Source organism: Gasterosteus aculeatus, chromosome 6 (genome assembly GCF_964276395.1).
Source record: "Gasterosteus aculeatus chromosome 6, fGasAcu3.hap1.1, whole genome shotgun sequence".
Classification (NCBI taxonomy): domain Eukaryota; kingdom Metazoa; phylum Chordata; class Actinopteri; order Perciformes; family Gasterosteidae; genus Gasterosteus; species Gasterosteus aculeatus.
In genome coordinates, this window is record NC_135693.1 from 14,329,499 (window position 1) to 14,347,365 (window position 17,867).

At 42.4% G+C, this 17,867-nt stretch overlaps 1 protein-coding gene across 2 annotated transcripts in view; it reads left to right on the forward strand.

Moving 5' to 3' along the window:
* Positions 1–17,867, forward strand: part of adam12b (ADAM metallopeptidase domain 12b) — a 59,223-nt gene that overhangs the window by 15,536 nt on the left and 25,820 nt on the right. For both annotated transcript variants that reach the window (XM_040179101.2, XM_040179100.2), the window contains exons 4-9: positions 11,759–11,837; positions 13,839–13,915; positions 14,571–14,760; positions 15,754–15,819; positions 16,588–16,659; positions 17,316–17,485. In XM_040179101.2, the coding sequence (XP_040035035.2) occupies positions 11,759–11,837; positions 13,839–13,915; positions 14,571–14,760; positions 15,754–15,819; positions 16,588–16,659; positions 17,316–17,485 (654 nt within the window). The remainder of the gene's footprint in view (positions 1–11,758; positions 11,838–13,838; positions 13,916–14,570; positions 14,761–15,753; positions 15,820–16,587; positions 16,660–17,315; positions 17,486–17,867) is intronic.

A 17,867-nucleotide genomic window follows, 5' to 3' on the forward strand; every position in this document is an offset into this window, starting at 1 on the left:
TTCCCAAGGAGACATATTGTGTTTTTTCTTCTTGCAAGTAATGTCAGGCTTCAACAAAAAGTACTCAAATGTTACAAGCAACTATTAAACAACACAAAACGGAAAAAGGAAAGCTAAATAGTCAATTTGACAATGATTCCGGCTTTAGATATCCGTACAGATTTCTATAAATACGGTAAAGATGTAATGCATGGTCGCCTTTTGAGAAAATACATAAACAGAAGCCTCTTTTCTTGACATTTTGCTCTGGATCTCCCACCTTTACTTTAAGGTGCGCTAGAGATGTTTGTCACTTTCAGTCACTTCATTCCGAGTCCAAGGATGCTGTATTTATTTAAATGCATGTTTTTTGCCTTTCTCCTTGTGTTCAAATTAGCTCCGTGTAAAAGCCCCTGCGTTTCCCACTGAGAACATTTCCTTTCATTCTTCTGAGGCAGGAAATAAAAAGAGGAAAGAGCCCTTTGAAACGCACGGACACATCTAAACAAAATCCTGTCTTTTTGTGTCGACACACACAAAAAATCCCCATAGCAACATCCTTTTTTTTTTTTTTATAGGAATAGAAGATGCACTCCATTTCAATAACGTCGCTGACAATGCGAACACTCTTCCCATTGTGTGGCACCACGGAGGAGGTGCAGTGTTACTGTCTCTGTTCGACACGGGGGAGCTCAGACCAAACAAACACCGGTCCCGGGTGTTCTTTTTGCTCCGTAATTGGATCTGTCGAGAACACAAATTAAGTTGAACTGTGTGTGGCTCCGTCTTTTAATTTGCGCGGTCCACTGTGATGCCTAATGTAGACCAAAGTTGTTCTTATATAAAAAAAACAATAACCCCGTTACACAACTTTCAGCGGTCAACAGATAAATACAATAAACTGTAGAGAAGCAGTGCAAAAACCCTCATAATGATGGGTATGAATGTTCACACCGACCCACTGCATTACATTAGTTGTATAGTGCAATGACAACAAATGTAAACACAACAGTTTATAAAACCAGTACAAAAAACGTGTCATAACCAATAACTGAGGTTATATAAACTTCAATATCTGTTTCTATGAATTATTGTGGGCCTTGATGATGTTTTAAATTCATCTTTCAGTTCCATTTATCTAAACAGGTCAGACTATTTTAATATTAATTGACTTTCCAAACGACGGGTTATCTTGTGTTGTCACTATCGCGCTATGAGGTCTCATGTCGGTGTGAAAGTGTTTGGCCTTCGTTGCTTAGCTCTGGTTCGTGTGATGCTCTGAGAAACATGTTGCGTAGTAGTTTTTATGTAAAAGAAAACCCTATTATATATTTATTTAATTTTTCACCCATTTTATGCTGGTCCATTTCTTGGCAGCAACCAGTAACCTCCTGTGGTCTCCATGGTGACGGCGCAGCGGGCACCCGAGAAAAACACAGGGCCACCTAGAACATTTGCAAATCACCTGTATGTGACACATGCAGACGTACCTGGCAGATTACCCCAATTTATAACGTGATCGAGCCCATTCGGCCCGAAAAGATCAATCCCCACCGACGTAACAAAATACCTTCTATACAGTTTAAGTGCAGCAGCTCAACGTCCTTCACCTGCTGCCCACATTTTGTCAATGTGCACTTCATTTCACAGTTGGGCCTCCTCCAATCCCAAAATGCACGGCGTGTCTGTAGAGTTGTAGCAAAAGTTTTCACACATCCTGTCTGTTTGAGTATTGATCCAGTGCAAATTTCCTCTTTTTTTTTCTCCCTGACGACATTATAGTTGTAGCTTTTGTTGAGCTTCAAGCACACCATAATCACATTTTGCCTCCTGCCATCTTTAATTAGTTGGCTAAAGAGTTTATGGGTAAAGCAGAGCGTCCTTGGGGAAAGTTGCCCAGTCTTAAAGGACAGTGAGTGGGGGGGAAGAGCAGTCTTAGGATTTGCATTTGGACGATTAGAGTGGTAGTTTTTTGACCGGTGGGAACAGAGCCAGGCATCAAAGCCAAACTTCCCCAAAGTCAATCAATAGTTAGTCCCCTTCTATCTTGGAGAGTGTTTTTACCTCAATCGTTCCATAAAAGTGTGAATGATTTGCCCGACTTTCTCTAGGAAAGATACGGGTTAAGCCAGTTTTTGAACCAAACAAACAAAGTTTATCTAGCCAAAAAGAAAATTTGCATACGATACTTACTGCATTACTGTAGCTCTAGAACTGTGCTTGCAGTGCAACAGTCGTTTGTTGAGGAATTGTAAGCGTGCAATGTGTTCCAGTTATCGTCATACGTTTTTTGCTTCCAGAGAAACATTTTAATACATTGATGCAACAATACAGTATGTCAGCATATGGCGTCATCCATTCGTTCACTTCTACACCCTTATTTTTAGTGGCCGGCAGCAGTAGTGAGGATAGTGAGGGTTTTTTTTTCACTGCACTTAGCTAACATGTTCCATTTCTGTCTGTGGCCTTTTCTTCTTCTATCTTTTTTTTATTTCTCCTTCATGCGAGGGAACATTGACTGGAACATCTGCCAATTTAGGCACTTTTAACCCTACATGTCGTGAGTGTTCACCTGTCTAAGGGGCTAGCTAACAGAAAAAAAAGGGATTTTCTCTTTCCTTTTCAGAGGACTCAACAGAGACTAAGAGCCTCCAAAGGTGAGCACAGATGTGATGGATTTGCAGCCTGCATACAGTTCTCTAAAAGGCTGCAGCTCTGTTTTATTTTGAATTAGATTCTGAGATACACGCCGTGTGGTGTCAGTGGAGTGAACTATTGCCTTGGTGTAGGTGAGCGGAAAATCTATTATCTGCGTTGGAGTTTTTCTTTGGGTGGAGTGGAGCTACAGATGTTGATGGTGCATGATATCCATATTTATTCTCTGCATCATTTATGTGCATCAGCAGGAAACACTTCTGTGAAACCTGTGGAGAGGGGACCATCAATAATACATTATGAATGATGTATGCATCTATACGTACTACACTTAATACACCTACACATCATATACATAACCTTGCTGTACATAAAAAGGTTAAACTTTATATTACAATGCACTTGCTCATGCTTTTACTACTGTATGACTGGATGAAACCTATCGATCCTCTTTTTGATTCCTGATATCTCTTCTGTGTGGAAAAGGCCTACACAGGTTTCCGGTATCCGGAGTCTAAACACATTGTAGAATGTCTGCCTGTTAAAATGTGAACATTTCCAAATAAATGACAATGCTTGGGGTTTGTAAAACAAATATATAACTGAAAAATACCCGATAAAATGTTCTAAACAATTGAAAAATGGTTCATGTTGTTATGACAGGATTTAATCTCTGTAAGGGACTTGATCCATGGGTTGTGTAAGCATTAGCATTCACACGACGAGTGTCAAAAATATTAACTTAAATTTATTAACTTAAGCCCATTTTTTGTCACAAGATGTTTCAGCCTATTGATGGTCTTTTTGGAACATTTGACAGACATTACAAGAAGCTCTTATCATCTTCCTCACCACCGTGACTCATTCGCGTTGCGAGTTTCCAGCAGCGTTGGCGTGGAGTCTGACATGATGACATGTGATTTGTTAGCAGAGCGGTCAGAAAAAAACACGCCGGCGTTGACAAAAGGAATTATTCATCAGAGAGGCACCATTCCTTTGTATCAGACTGTTTGAATTTGGATCTGAACTGGAAACATTTTGAAACTCTCTCCCCTGGTGCCGAGGCCAGGGAATCGGTCGGCTTTCAAGAATATCAAAATTACTTTTCAAACACACCCTCTCCATGAAGGCTCAATATTAAAGCTTTAATGAGAAATCCCTTTCAAAGTGGAAATCGTCCTCTGCATCAGCAAAGCACAGAGAATGGGTCATTTGTAGTGGACCCGTGGGGAATGAGGACTGTTGAGCTGTTTCAAACTCTCAGTGGTGTTTATCTGATGCGGTTAATGCAAGCAATGTCCCTCGGCATGTTATCGGCCCCTACAGGTGATATAAAATAGAGATTAGAGGTATTATTGAGACAGCTGCTGAAGCTGTTGCTTCTGAGCTGAAGCCAGTGGTCACAATTTAAACTGCCTTCATCGCTTATGTTCCAGATCCATTCAGATTACGGTCAGCGTCTCTCAAATCCCTTAACTCAACGCACACATATCGCCATGGATGTACAACGTGCCGCACGCGGCCAGGTCCCATCATTTATGTTTCAGCACAATGGGACAAAGAGCTTTATCTGTGAACCGCCGACTTTCATTCATCAATTCAGAGAGTCAGGGGTGTTTACATACAGCACATGAACACACACACACACACACACATAGGGTAGCCCTATGCACACATACACATGAGAGGAAGTGTGTTCACAATAAATCCAGATGTGCCTTGAAAAACAAGGCAGAGAGGAAATGTATCATGTGACGTCACTGATGGAGGGGAAGTTTGGGCCGCACCGCGCTGAACACCACAACACCGGGGCAACAACACAATTAATCCACGGGCTACATGTGTGTGAACATCGAAGCCACTGGATTATTTTCCTATAAACATACGGACACATACTGATGCGGGTTTTGTTTGGAATCTGCAGAGAAGTAAGAGTATGGGGGGGTTTTTGGAACAGGAAATCTACAAGACAACATGCATAGTTCATATGGAAGTCTTATAAAGTTAAACTGTTAAAAGCAGAGTCGTCTTTAATTTTTTACTTTCAGTGCTCGATTTTTGCAGTTTCGTTTTTTTTTTTCTTCATTAATTCACTAATTAATTGCTGAGGTTTGGCTACACGCCAACATTGCTTGAACACAAAAAAGCACAAGCAGGCATCAGATCCTTGTATTTGGATGTAAACTAAAAGTAATAATCCATAAGTGGACTCAAAAAGTGGGTCAACCATGTTTATAAAAAAACTTGCGGTTCAATTTGTCTACAATATTTTCTTTTATTGTAATGTGTTTATTTCTAGCTTCTATCGAGCAATGCGGCTGCTTCCCCAGATCTTTGCCATTCATTTGGGTGTGGGTGCTACGTTTGATCTTATCACCAGTACCAAGGACGGACCAACACAGGAAAATGAGAGATGCTTCACATCTTCAAGATATAGTGTGCAGGGATTTGTGCAGGCCATAAAGTCTGATCTTAAACTCTTTGAGGTCAGTGACATTTTCACAACCTTTTATGACGTATGCATCCCACAGTCCGCGGGTAAACAAAACCGGTGCAGTATTGTATTTTAGCTCGTCCAGGCCTTAGCAATCAGAGAAATGTCAAGTGCTTTAAAGCCTGGAACCCAAAATCAAGGCTCCGATTATCTTAAAAGCACTTTGTTCTTTTGCCAGCTGCGCCCGGTCCAATAATTGACGTCCACCGATCAATAGCCAGCAGTCATGACGACCGACCCCGTCCCACTGCATCCGTATCAGTGACAGATTGCTCACCCCGACCCTTATGTTAAAATGATACATCATTTGCAGAGTGAAAATTTCCATTTCCCCCCATGTTCGCGAGGTAATGAGGTGGAGAATGACCGATTGTTTGCTATTATCTTATTGGAGAATCAGCGCAGCATCCAATGGAAACGTAAAGAGGGGGTTTAATGACGTGAGACATTCTTTAAGAGGGGGCACAGAATGGCCGCTGTGGGACTGGAGGGCTGATGTTCTGGGATGTGTGCGTGCAGGGGAGCAGCGGCTGGTCCTATCGAAGCGGTATTGTCTTGTGCAGCAAAAGTGCTCCCAAAGTTTAAAGTTGTGTCTGTGTGTCAACTTCTGATGTGGAGATGAATCATGTTCATTTGCTCTGGTTGTTTCTTCCCTCTTTTCTCCTGGAAGAAATAACTGTAACACAAAAATTTAAGGAAACAAAAGACAAAAGCATTTTTAAATACTTGTCTTTCTCCTCAGCTCTTAATTGCATATTTCCCCTGAAGACAAAAAAGGATGGCTGAATAATGAGGCTGCCCGGGGGAGTCACCATAGATTAATTGGACAGATAGGAACCCTCTGACATTAACATGTATGCATTTGTTTACCCTATTTCAATGAATAACAATAGACCACCTTCCTTGAAGATCCCTAGTCACTCATTAGTTCCGGTGTGTAGCTTGTTATGGATGAGAATGTTGAGAACAAAACTCTTTCAAGAGGTTGTTGAGAATGACGATTTGATGCAGCTCCACACACACGTTATCCATATCTCACATTCAGCATGCAGGTGAGCATTAAAGCAGGTTAAATTGACTTTTGCATTCTGCAATGCAAAACATCAACCTTGGGGGGGGGTTATCGCAATCATTACTGTTTGGATATTGGGTACTACTTATAAATGTCCCCTCCCAGGAAAATGCATATTCTTTAGAAATGAAAAAGAGTTATCACTTGAACCTCTCAAAGTTAATGTGAATTAGCATATAAAATACATTCAATCATCTAGCAAGGAGGACGGTGAGGTTGGATTTGGACTCCTTTCCTTTTAGTAATTAGTGTTTCAATGATAATCTCCTTGGATTAACTGTTTGCATCGTTACTACAGTAGTAGATGAAGCGTGATCCCTGCAGGAGAACATCGTTCTCACAACTCACCATATAAAAACTTCATGTTTCACTGCTTGTTCATGGCGCTGATGTCGAGTCTTTACCGTCGGCCTCCTCTAGGTAACTAGAAACATGGTGGGCTTCGTTGTCAGGGCGCTCAAGAATTCCTACCTTATTTTTTATTTTATTTTTTAGCAACACATTTGGCGTTCACAAAAGTAAAAGTCTTAACGTTCAGCTCTGAAAGCTTTGAGCCTTAATTACCGCAGAGTGGCTGCGTGCTGCAGTCTGTGGAGAGGCAGCTGCTGGTTTCGCACACGATGGAGCGGTTGAGGCTGCAGCTGAGCAGCTCAGAGAGAAGTGAGGCAGTTGGCCTGGATTCCTGTGCGGGGTTCGTTCTCACTGTACTGATGAGAGCATTTTCCCTCTCGCTGATTTGCCAACCTATTCCCTTTAAAGGGCGCACTGGTAAAATAACATCATGCTCTTTGTACACTTACGAGGCCAACGGCTATGAAAGAGTCCATTCGCCAACGGCGCCGCTGTACGTCATCGCCGTTAGCTGTGGTGGGCTTGTTATTTAGTTACCAACCAAGGGAAATAATAACGTCAATTTACCTTCAACAATCTTTCTTTGTGCTTTTGTTAGAGGATGTTAGAGGAGAACAAAAAAACTCACATTTCTTCATACTGCTTTTTCTGACACCCACATATTATCTTTCACGGGTCCTACCGTGCTCCCTGATAACAGGTCAAGCAATCACAAGGGAGATTACATGGTAGCTCAAATGGGAATCTTTCCCCGGGAACGCCATTTGATTTTGCGTTAAAAAAAAAAAAAGGAACAAGCCCCCCCCCCCCCCCCCTTCCAACTGGATCACTCCACCATGATTCACTAGTGCAGAGGGCCTCGTTTCTCCCTCTGCAGTTTGTTTTACTGACGTGATGATGTCACTCGCCCCAGGCTTCACTTCACACGCGGAGCTGTGAGGAGGTGAAGGACAGAGACAAACAATCGTTGTCTGTGCAAACGAAGCCTCTCGGTGAAGGTTTTGATTTGGATTTCAAGCTGAATATCGAAAGTCGATTCAAGTTGTACTTTAAGTCCCATAGCTTTTAAGTTGTGAACCTGAACGCTCGCGGGTCGAGTGGTTGGTACAGTTATATCTGTTATGCCCTTCTGGGTCTTTGATCTATAACGGCAACATGTAAGACATAAATGTTGTTTTATTTCTCTATGATGAAACAAACTGCTCTGTCAGTGACGTCCGACAAAGCAAAGCGGCATCCCGGCTCATTTAGGAGCCATCTTTGCTTCGGTCAGTCAATATTTAAACGGGCTGTTTGTTTCATATCGGTCCGCTGCCTGCTGGAGAGCTTGTATCGGACACGTGTGTGTCTGCTCTCTCATGAATGTGTCTTTGTAGTGGAGGGACCCTCGTGCTCGTCCGTCCAATTCCACGTGGGTCCTGCCTGCAGAGTCTTCACAGGGATAATATGATTAGCCATGATTGTTTTTGCAGACATTTATGCACCTTGGAGGATGTACAATGACTTTGGTGAACTGCTGGCGTTTCCATATGTGATTAAAAGGAATTTTCAGTTGGATTGGCAATGAATCTTCTGCATGTTGTCATGTTTGTATGTGTATGAATCACGCCATATCCCTACATGATACACGCTGCGACAACTGATTTTTTTTTTTTTTAAGTGAATTTGAGTAAATAGCAGCAGAAATATCTGCTTAATGGATAGTGACACTGTTTCAAGAGGATACATGACTGCAGTTTTTTGGTTCAGTGTGAAATAGTTCTAACGGTATTTTATAGATTGCACAGAATTCTTTAACACTCTCCTGTTTCCCAAAGGACGACTTGTAAGTTTCCCCCGATGTTCAATATTGCGCCATCATCGCGGTCCGTACTTTGACTTCAGAGCAAACACCTGAATAAAACTAATGATGTTCCTAATGCTGCCTCAACAGTTCCTTTAATTAATTATTAGATCAATCTAAGATGTTAGAATTAAACCTGCTGAACGTCTTACACTGACTGAAGCAGTTCTGTCCCTCAACACAGCATTGCTCCACACAATCAACTTCCGTGGGACGACACAGCTAATGGACGCAACAAAACTGGGAAGCCTGTGACAAAACAATTCAAAAAAGGCTTTCTTTTTAAGACTCACTGTATTCTTTACAAGCTACAGTTGTACTTGAGTTATGTTTGGGGAATGAAGGCGCTCCTCCAATTCTGGAGTTCAGGGGATTTCTGTGTTTTGCTCCCTCCCTCCCTCCCTCTCCTCCCTCGCTGTGTTGTTTCTCTGTCTTTACGAACTCCAGTGCACCCGCTACCACCGGGCGGAGGCTGATAGGACACTGAGCTGTATGTAAATCAATTTTGAACACCCTCCGTATGTGGAAATAGAATTAAACTTGTCAAGCGCACCTCTTTAGTTCCTCCTCCTTCTTTATCTCTCCTTCCTTCTGTAGCAGCGCGCTCCTTACAGCGCAGTACCGCAAGTAGCAGCTATAGGGGGGCTTAGGGGTTAGGCTCGTGGGGGGAGACGGGATTAAGAGAAAGCACCAAAGTTAGCAGCCTTCAAAGGAAGCGGAGCGACTGCAAGAGGAGCCACGTTTCTCTCCAATGGTTGTGTGCAGAAGGGGCTTTGTGTAATGGTGAATTATTACATGAGGCATGGAGTCACGTACATGTAAATGAGGCTCGGCGCTTTACATCCTGCACGGGACGTTGCATTCTTTGAAAGAAAAGTACAATATAAAAAAAAGTTAGCCTCGGTTTGTTCTTTTTTTAAGTGAAACTCACACCGACGTGTCTGGTTCGGCAACAACGAGAGAATGTAATGAGTTTTTCTGCTCTGTGCATGTTGCCGTAATGTGATACTCCAATCTATGGCAGCCATTCATTGATGGTAATGTATGTGTGTCAGATATCCACACACAGAAAGGGAACAGGAAGATTTGCTCTTCTAGGACGTGGACACCATGAAAGGCTGTTAAGGAAAATTCTGTAAGCTGTTCAACTGGTATAAAGAAGTAATCAATAATGAATGCCATGCATTCATTTTTACATAAATCCAATCAATTCTGAAGAGGAGTTTGTGGAATGCTAAAAAAAGGACATGAGGGATGTTATTTTTTAGAGAAATATCAGTATTTTCTTACTCTGAGATGCTCTATTAAAAAGCCCCTCATCCATCAAAATTAACCTATTATTGATCTTTAATTAGCTGGTGGACTGTCTAATGAATCGCAATACACACGTTGGGGCTTTAAATCAACGGTGATTGACTAAAGCTATTATGGTAATATGAGCAATATAAACGTTTTTCAACATTCTTGGTAATGAAGGAGGATGAAATCAGAAAGGTGTGCGGATGTGTCTTCACCTGCCATTCTCCATCTAAATAGAATTTTGATAAGCTGCATGTTTCTCATAAAACCTTCGCTGTAATCCCATGAAGGTAAACTTGTATTCACAGAGCTAACGGCAACCCTGCGTTCCTCCTCAGTGGGTTTCAGGGGTCAAACGCGTATCCGGTGCAGTGGGGAGAACATTCTCTATCTCCTCTCAACGAAAATGTCAAATCTAGTTTAGAAATGCACTCAGGAGAAAGTAAATCCAAGGCCTGTCTTTTAAAAGGTTGCAGTCGGTACAACAGCCCGCATATGTTTCTCTATCATGGGACCTGGAAAAAAGAGAGAAACTATAACGCTGTAAAGACATAAGAGCCGAGGGCGTTTTGGGTCATTTGCAGATGTGTAAGACATGGCAGAACATAAAGATGAGCAGCTTCCTAAAACACTCCCACGGCCTCATGGACTGTGTTGCTCTTGCCAAGGAGTTGATTACAGGCAGATTCCACCATGTCAAACCTGCAGATTTAGTCCGGTGTGTGTGCCGTACGTGGCGCTTTAAGCTGACTCCCTCGAACAGGCCCCCAAAGTGCGGCACGTTAGCGTTTGCTGGGAATTACACAAATCCCATCTTTACTGCAAACACACCCGGTATTAGAGCACATCGTATCTGCGCTCCTTTCAACACAAATCATTGTGGTTCTGTGCTGTTATAATGAAGCGTTTTTTCAGAATATCTTTTTTATCAGGTTTTTGTCTTAAAGTAAATATATAGATGTGTGTATCTAATGTGTCATCCATTTTTAATCAGACACACCGGGCTCTGAAAAGTGATTACCGGGCGCCTAGCTTATCAGATCGGTTTAAGAACTCGCTAATGGCTTGATAAGGCACATTAATGGGATAATAAGGATTTAATGTTGTTGAATGTGGTCGGGCTCGGTCGGCGGAGGATTGATGACATAAAATATGAACTTTGAATGTACGGATGAGATATTAAATGGATCCGCTGTATGTACAACGTGTACATTATTGGCGTAATCCGCTTTTTGGTCCATGCTGTGTTGGGATGTCAGAACACTCCGGGATATAATAGATTTCCGCTGTGATTTGGAAGGAACTCTGCTTTCCGCTTTTTAAATCCTCATCTCGTCTTCTGTCTCCATGCTTCATGCTCATGCTTTCTGCAGAAAAATTGCACGCAATATGTGATTGTTTTTCCTGAAGCAAATTTGTCTGCCTCTTTTATTGCATAATATTTGTCTCCTGTGCATGCTGCATATTCTCTTTTTTTTGTGGAGGGGTGGGGGAGAAAAAAAACGTTCCCAGTATTTTTCCCTTGCGGTTACCTTCTTACGTGCTGTTACTCCCCCTCTCTGTCTTATACATGCACGCGCTCATGCGACTTGAGATCGTTCGGCCTGATGTCAGTGTGACGGTGCAGCTGTAAAGCATGGGGTGTTCATCCTGCTGCTCCTTTGCCAATGCTTGGGGGGGGGCTTCAGTGTGTCCATCTGCTCATGGCCGTGGAGGAAAACCCTCAAACACACAGACCTGTGGTTTAACACACACACACGCATGTGCACTGAAACCCACATGCACGAAATAAAGACCTCGGCAGGGATTCGACTCAGTCGTTCTGAACGCCAGGCGATTCAAGGACACGTTCAAATCAACTCGTAAATTCACCAAAAAAATCTTTCCTGGCCTCCGAATGCTAAGCATTTCATCCACATTATCCCCCAAATCCTTCCAAGCAATGCTGAATCTACATGAAGAGCACGGCTTGAGTTTTGTTGGTAAATCACGGACTTCTTCACAGAGATGAAATAATACCATGTTTTTTTTTATGTCTTTTCTTCTCTTCTCTGTCCCTTCTTAGGGGTCTTTTTGCAGGCCATTACACTGAGACACATTACCGGGAGGATGGAAGTTCAGTCACCGGTGCTCACAACTTTACGGTACAGTGACATTCAAGAGCTTTTGACATTCATGGTCCAGTGGTGCACCGCTGTTAAAAGTGACAGATGTTTTTGGTGGGGGGGAAGTCAGTTGATGATGAATCTATGCTGAATCTATCGGAAATAGATAGTTTGTTTTGATTGTTTCTATTTGGCAGCTATAATGTCCCCCATGTGTTTTTGAAAGCCTCCGGCTGTTGCTGAACCAGGACATCCATCCTGTGTCCCACTTCATGATAAGCTGCGTTCTGTGCTGCCAGCTTGTCAGCCAACATTGCCATCAGGATTTCATCACGGAATCCCCTTTTTAGCAGCTGATCTATTCCTGAGTACTTCTGACTTTCTCTGCTATGTGTATGCTAGCTGTGTTAAGCGGGAATGAACGCTGCTCTTGAAAATAATTTCAATTTCCATTTGAGTTTTCAGTACTTATCAAAATTCCCCCCGTTTCACTGTGGGAGAATTGTTTGCGCGTAACGGTATTTTTTGCTTTAAGTTAAAAGCAGCCACTGGAGGAAATTTCTTTCTTTTGATTTATGTTTTTGATTATTGTCTTTGTCATTTTTGTTTTCTTTTGCAGTTTGATTCAATCGCTGTTTAATTGATTGAAGTGAAAACCGTTTTAACGCTTACACCTTTGATGAGACACGTTTGGTATTTTGACAAAGGCTGACAGGTCTTATTTCCCGCAGAGATAAACAGCGTTTTTCACCTTTAATCTTGAGTTGGGAGGATGTTACAAGCGTTGCATCAGGCTGTCAAATAGACTGCGTTGTCTTAGATAAGCGTTACACAGCTTCACAATGTCAGTACCTGCTGTCACCGAACTGCCATCGTCCATGTGTTGTTCCGCGTGCAGCGGAGAGATGTGTACATGCGGATGTGCTCTGCCATTGAATGAATTATCTGATAAGACAGAAAAACCTTAATAAATACAATAACTTTGCTGCAAGACAACACCGTGTAACACAAACCGGAGCAGGAACGGATACTTTTTTTTCCACCCTTAAAGCCACTTGAGGGCAAATATAACCAGAAAATTGGATTATAAGGAGTTAACTGAGATGTATTCCATTTCTGCCGAGCTTTTTGACGCTTCAGGAAATCTTAAAAATAGCTCATAGCTACATCATTTTCTTTGAAGGAATTTAGCTGCTTTAAAAGTCACTAACACATTGAGTACAATTGAGGATGACAATTACTATCCTTGTCGGTTTTTCTTGTATGAAAGGTGAACTAATCTGGGAGCACAGCGCCTTAGTAACTGCTCTATTTTTATAATAAGTGAAATGAATGTCAATTCCATCACCACTCGGTAACTTTCACTGTACTGCAAAACCATCTTACCTCAAAGTATTTCCTTCGGCATTTGAATATTTGAGATGAGAGATGGTCAACATAGTGACTATTGACTTAGGAGGACTGAAGTGCTTCTGGACAGTAAATGGAGGTGTATATTGCCTCTTAACGAGAGTCGCTGCCTTCGCTCCCCTTTTGCTCGGACGACAGGGTTTTCTCTAAGGTCTGAGGAGCTTTAAATATCCATTTTTTCACTTTATTGGAATAATGCATGAAAAACTGTCATGTCCCTTACGTGTCAGACCTCCTGCTTCACTTCTACTGTGAAGTTTTGCATGTATTTATGGAGGAAGAGAAGAAGAAGCACTGTAACAAGCAGAATTTATATCGCCTTTTTTTGGATATCGTAAATATTTAAATGTATTAACAAGTGTTTTAATCTTTCTATGCAATATTTGCATCTGCAATATGTTGGTCATATCATGAAAAACTCCCTTTATCATTGCTTGCCACATTTGAGTATCTGTAGTACCTTCCAATGTACACATTTGGAAACATGACATCTCAGCATCTTCCGTGGTGACATGTGATTCAGAGATTGGGCTCCCCTTCCTATGCCGCACATTTAAGATTGTAAAAATTGTAGAGATGCTCCAACGAATACAAGTTTAAATTCTGAGTAAAACAATTCCTCTCTTTAAGAATAACTGCTACTACCACGGGGAGGTGCAGTCGCATCCCGGCTCTGATGTCACCGTAAGCACCTGCACAGGCCTCCGGTAAGAAACCTGACCATCATTTTGTATTCCAGCAGCATCTCAACACTGCCCTTTGAGTGCTATTTGCACTCTGCAATGTTTATATTTACTTAAGTCACTTTGCACAGCAGCCCATCGCTCCTAAACCCCTTAGGCCCGCTGTCAGTAAGTTGGTGTTGGAATTGGAGAAAATGTCACGCCTCATTGTCTCTGTCCACAGAGGCCTCCAGTTATTATCGGTTTGGCAGTAATTGGCTTCTTGCCGTTGCTAATGACCAACCACAATGTCATCTCCTGCTAAATTATACAGTAAAAAAACATTTCAGGAAACTGAAAAGTGCTTTTGTTATTTTATCAATGCAATAAAAAAGGAGATTTGATTATTCAATTACCATGAACACTTGAAGAGGGCTGATGTATAGTAATACAACTTTGTGAATTGTATAGAGGTTTTTGCATAAGTCAATGAGGCCATGTGCTCAAAATAATAATGCTGACAAGGCAAATGTTTAGAGGCTCCGTGGGGCTCGGCCCTGTCATCAAAATAATGAAACAAAATCTTTTATAGTTTGGAACTGGTGGGCCTGTTGTGCCCCGTTTAGTGGATTTGTGGGGTTTGGGGTATTGGTTATGCTTCAAGGCTTTGTTTTTAGATTTTGCACTGCTGTCTCTGCAGAGGCTTCATCGCACTTGAAAACAAGACATTTATCATCGAGCCGGTGTCCGGACATGACAATGGTGCCCACTTCATCTACCGGGTGGAAGAACTCAAACTGACCCCAGGAGCCTGCGGCCATGGCTTCAACGCGTCCTCGGTTGCCCCTGAAAACCACATCCAAAGCCCCTTTCAATCCTTCCACGCGAGGGTGAGATTACAATTATGTTAGTTTGTTTTATGGCTTTATACGGTTGTATAACAGCCTCGAGAGATCACGGTCCAGAACTGTATTGTCCCCAACTTGAGCATATTTTTCGCCGGGTTCTTAATTGTCAAATGTTTCGAATGTTTCGACGAACAGTCTCTTGCTGAAAGACAAATGGGCGTCCGACCAAGGATCTGCAAACTGGCAAGCCGATCAGTTTGGATAAGTTCCCAGAGGGTGTTTGCCACGGGCTTGACACATTTTATCTACGCTTACAGCCCAAAGTCGAGGGACCACGCAGGTTTGGCCGAGGATTTGCATAGAGCAGGTGCCGCATCCATCTGCTACTTTTCCCAAGCATTGAAAACTCCATTTGAGTCAGGAAGTAAAACGTACCAACATACCGTACTTAATGACCCCTGAGTCATTTCTGGGCGTTGTAATTTTAAAAGAGCATCAGTTCTGCTCTCCAGATGGGCTATCTGGGCAGAAGAGATCAATGAGTGTGGCTGTATCACCCGGCGTGCTTCGTGTAATGCTCTGGCTTCTCCAAAGCTGTACGATGCAAAAGGGAAGCAACATAAAAATGATGGTGGGCTCAGTAGTAGTTTTCGGAGGGAAATTTGCTTATTTGTTCACTTGCTTTGCCAAGAGTGAAATACAAAATGAGGTTCTGGATGTTAAATATGAATCAACAGCTGACAGTCAATTTCCGAAAATAACAAAGTTTAGCCTACCAGCACGCATGGAGCTATTCAAGTGACCCGTTAAATCTATTTTAATTGGAAAAGTGGAGTGTAAAAAGTTGTGTTTTATCTTGGCTATCAATGTAAGCACACACAGAGCGATAGTTCATCCATTGAGTTACGATTCTTTTTTCCAGTGCTTGAAAAAGGACGCAGATATCAAAGAGGAACAAGTGGTTAAAACTCCCTGAAAAACAAACTCTGAAAAATCTCAAAGTACTTCTAACACGCAGTCTTTGTGTTTCTTCAGCATAAGAGGCATGCTCAGAAGACAACCAAGTACGTCGAGCTGATCATCGTGGCAGACAACAGAGAGGTAATCCAATATTCCCAAATAGAGTGTTTGAACAACAGAAAACTACACAGTGAACGCAGTGCAAGCTCCTGGGCGGTATAAGCAGAAGAAAATCCGGGTATACGCTGTAGTAACAGCAGGTCCCGTTGTGGCTGCTGAATTAGGTCACTGGGCGGCAAGCAGTGTGGTCCCGGGGCAGAGGCTCCGTTTTGACAGGAAGTGCTGAACGATTCCCCAGCCGACCAGACAGGAAACCGGGGGAAAAAAAAAAGAAAAGCTGTGTGGATACAGAAGAGTCTCCCGTGAGCACTGACGAGCTCATTGTGAGGTTTCCTCCTGGCGGCCCTCCGCTAATGCCCCCGGACCTGAATGGAAAGTAAACAATGAGAAAAGAAGAAAGAAAAGGATGGAGTCTGTTGGTCGGCTTCGATGTGAAGTCCAGCACCAACGCAGGTGGATGCACAGTAGGGTTGAAATAGTAAATCTGACTTTGCTGCAGTTTGGATCAAAAGCTCTGCGGCCTGTCGGGTCGGCTGATATACCTGCTCCCTGTGGCCTCGCCATTTGTCTCTGTAGCGCCGGGGGATTTCTCTCGATCCAGATGGTCGCAGCTTGACAAGCTGCATAACAGTCAGTGAAACCTATTGCCTTTGTGGGCGTCCTCTGTTATTTCGTGCTTTTTTGCTTCTGCAGAGGACTGTAACTACAGTTTCATTCATGTCATCATCAGCACAACTACATCCGGGTGTAAATGATCCTATTTGATATAACGTTTTTCTTTTCTTCCAGTTTCAGAAACAGGGGAGGGACGTGGAAAAGGTGAAGCAGAGACTGGCAGAGATAGCCAATTACGTGGACAAGGTAAAACAACCTCTCCCCTTTGCACAAATGGGATAAATCACTTTTTAAAAATAGAAATATTACTGGTAGCAGAGATTAATGGGATGGCCGTCTGATATATTAATATGCCACCAAAACAGCTGCTCTCGCACCGCCCAGCATTTGTTCTAGCTTGGATCTATAGCTTGTAGATACAGGGAGCAGATGGAGGGAAGCGTAGATAGATTTTTTTAAAACACTAAAAGAGTTGACGCACACAGAAACTTTCATCTAATAGGGATGTGGATATATAATACCATTAAACCAGACCCAAAGACGATGCCTGTTCAATCCAATTGCACCAAGATAATTTAGTTTACTTTTCATAATATACAGGTGTTACTTCCCGGCCCTCAGGCTTTAAACTTAGATGAAAGAATTTGCTTCTTTCAGCTGGAGGAAGGATTTATACATACGAGACCTCCTTGTCTAAATTGACCATGATTGCTTTCGAGGGAAACACCTTTTGGGCTGCAGAGGTATTTAATGCTCTAATATTGTGAGATGCTACTGTGGAAATTCAAAGGAAAGGCTGAGCGGTGGTGCATATGCAGTTCTTACTTTGCCTCCATGACTGGTAGAAATTGTCTTGGATCCTTCGGCCTCTCTATCCACACTGACTCCCTGCTCATCAACAGTTCTACAGAGCCCTGAACATCCGCGTGGCTCTGGTGGGTCTGGAGGTGTGGAGTGACTCGGACAAATGTCCCGTCACCCAGGATCCCTTCTCCACCCTGCACGAGTTCCTGGATTGGAGGAAAGTTAAACTGCTGCCCGGGAAGCCGCATGACAATGCGCAACTAATAAGGTGAATATTGAGCCCAGAAATGTTATTGGTACACACACGCGAACAAACCCTTAACTACTAAAAGAACTACTAATTTCATTCATTCAATTCTTACCATTCATTTGACTGTTTTTGCAGGTTGACTTTTGTTAGCATCTGTATGGATAACCTAGACTGTGTTGTCACCTGGAGGTTTACTTATTGTTGGCAAAACAGTTCCATATTACACCATAGAGTACAACCCTAACCCAACAGATGTAAGAATGATACTACATTTCTAACATTCAATATCTTTTCTTCTATATTACTTTTACAGAGCTACCTTTCTAAATATCTGAACCGTGACCTTGGTGTGAACGTTATTGGGAAAACCAGCATTAATAATACTTTCAAAGAAAAATTA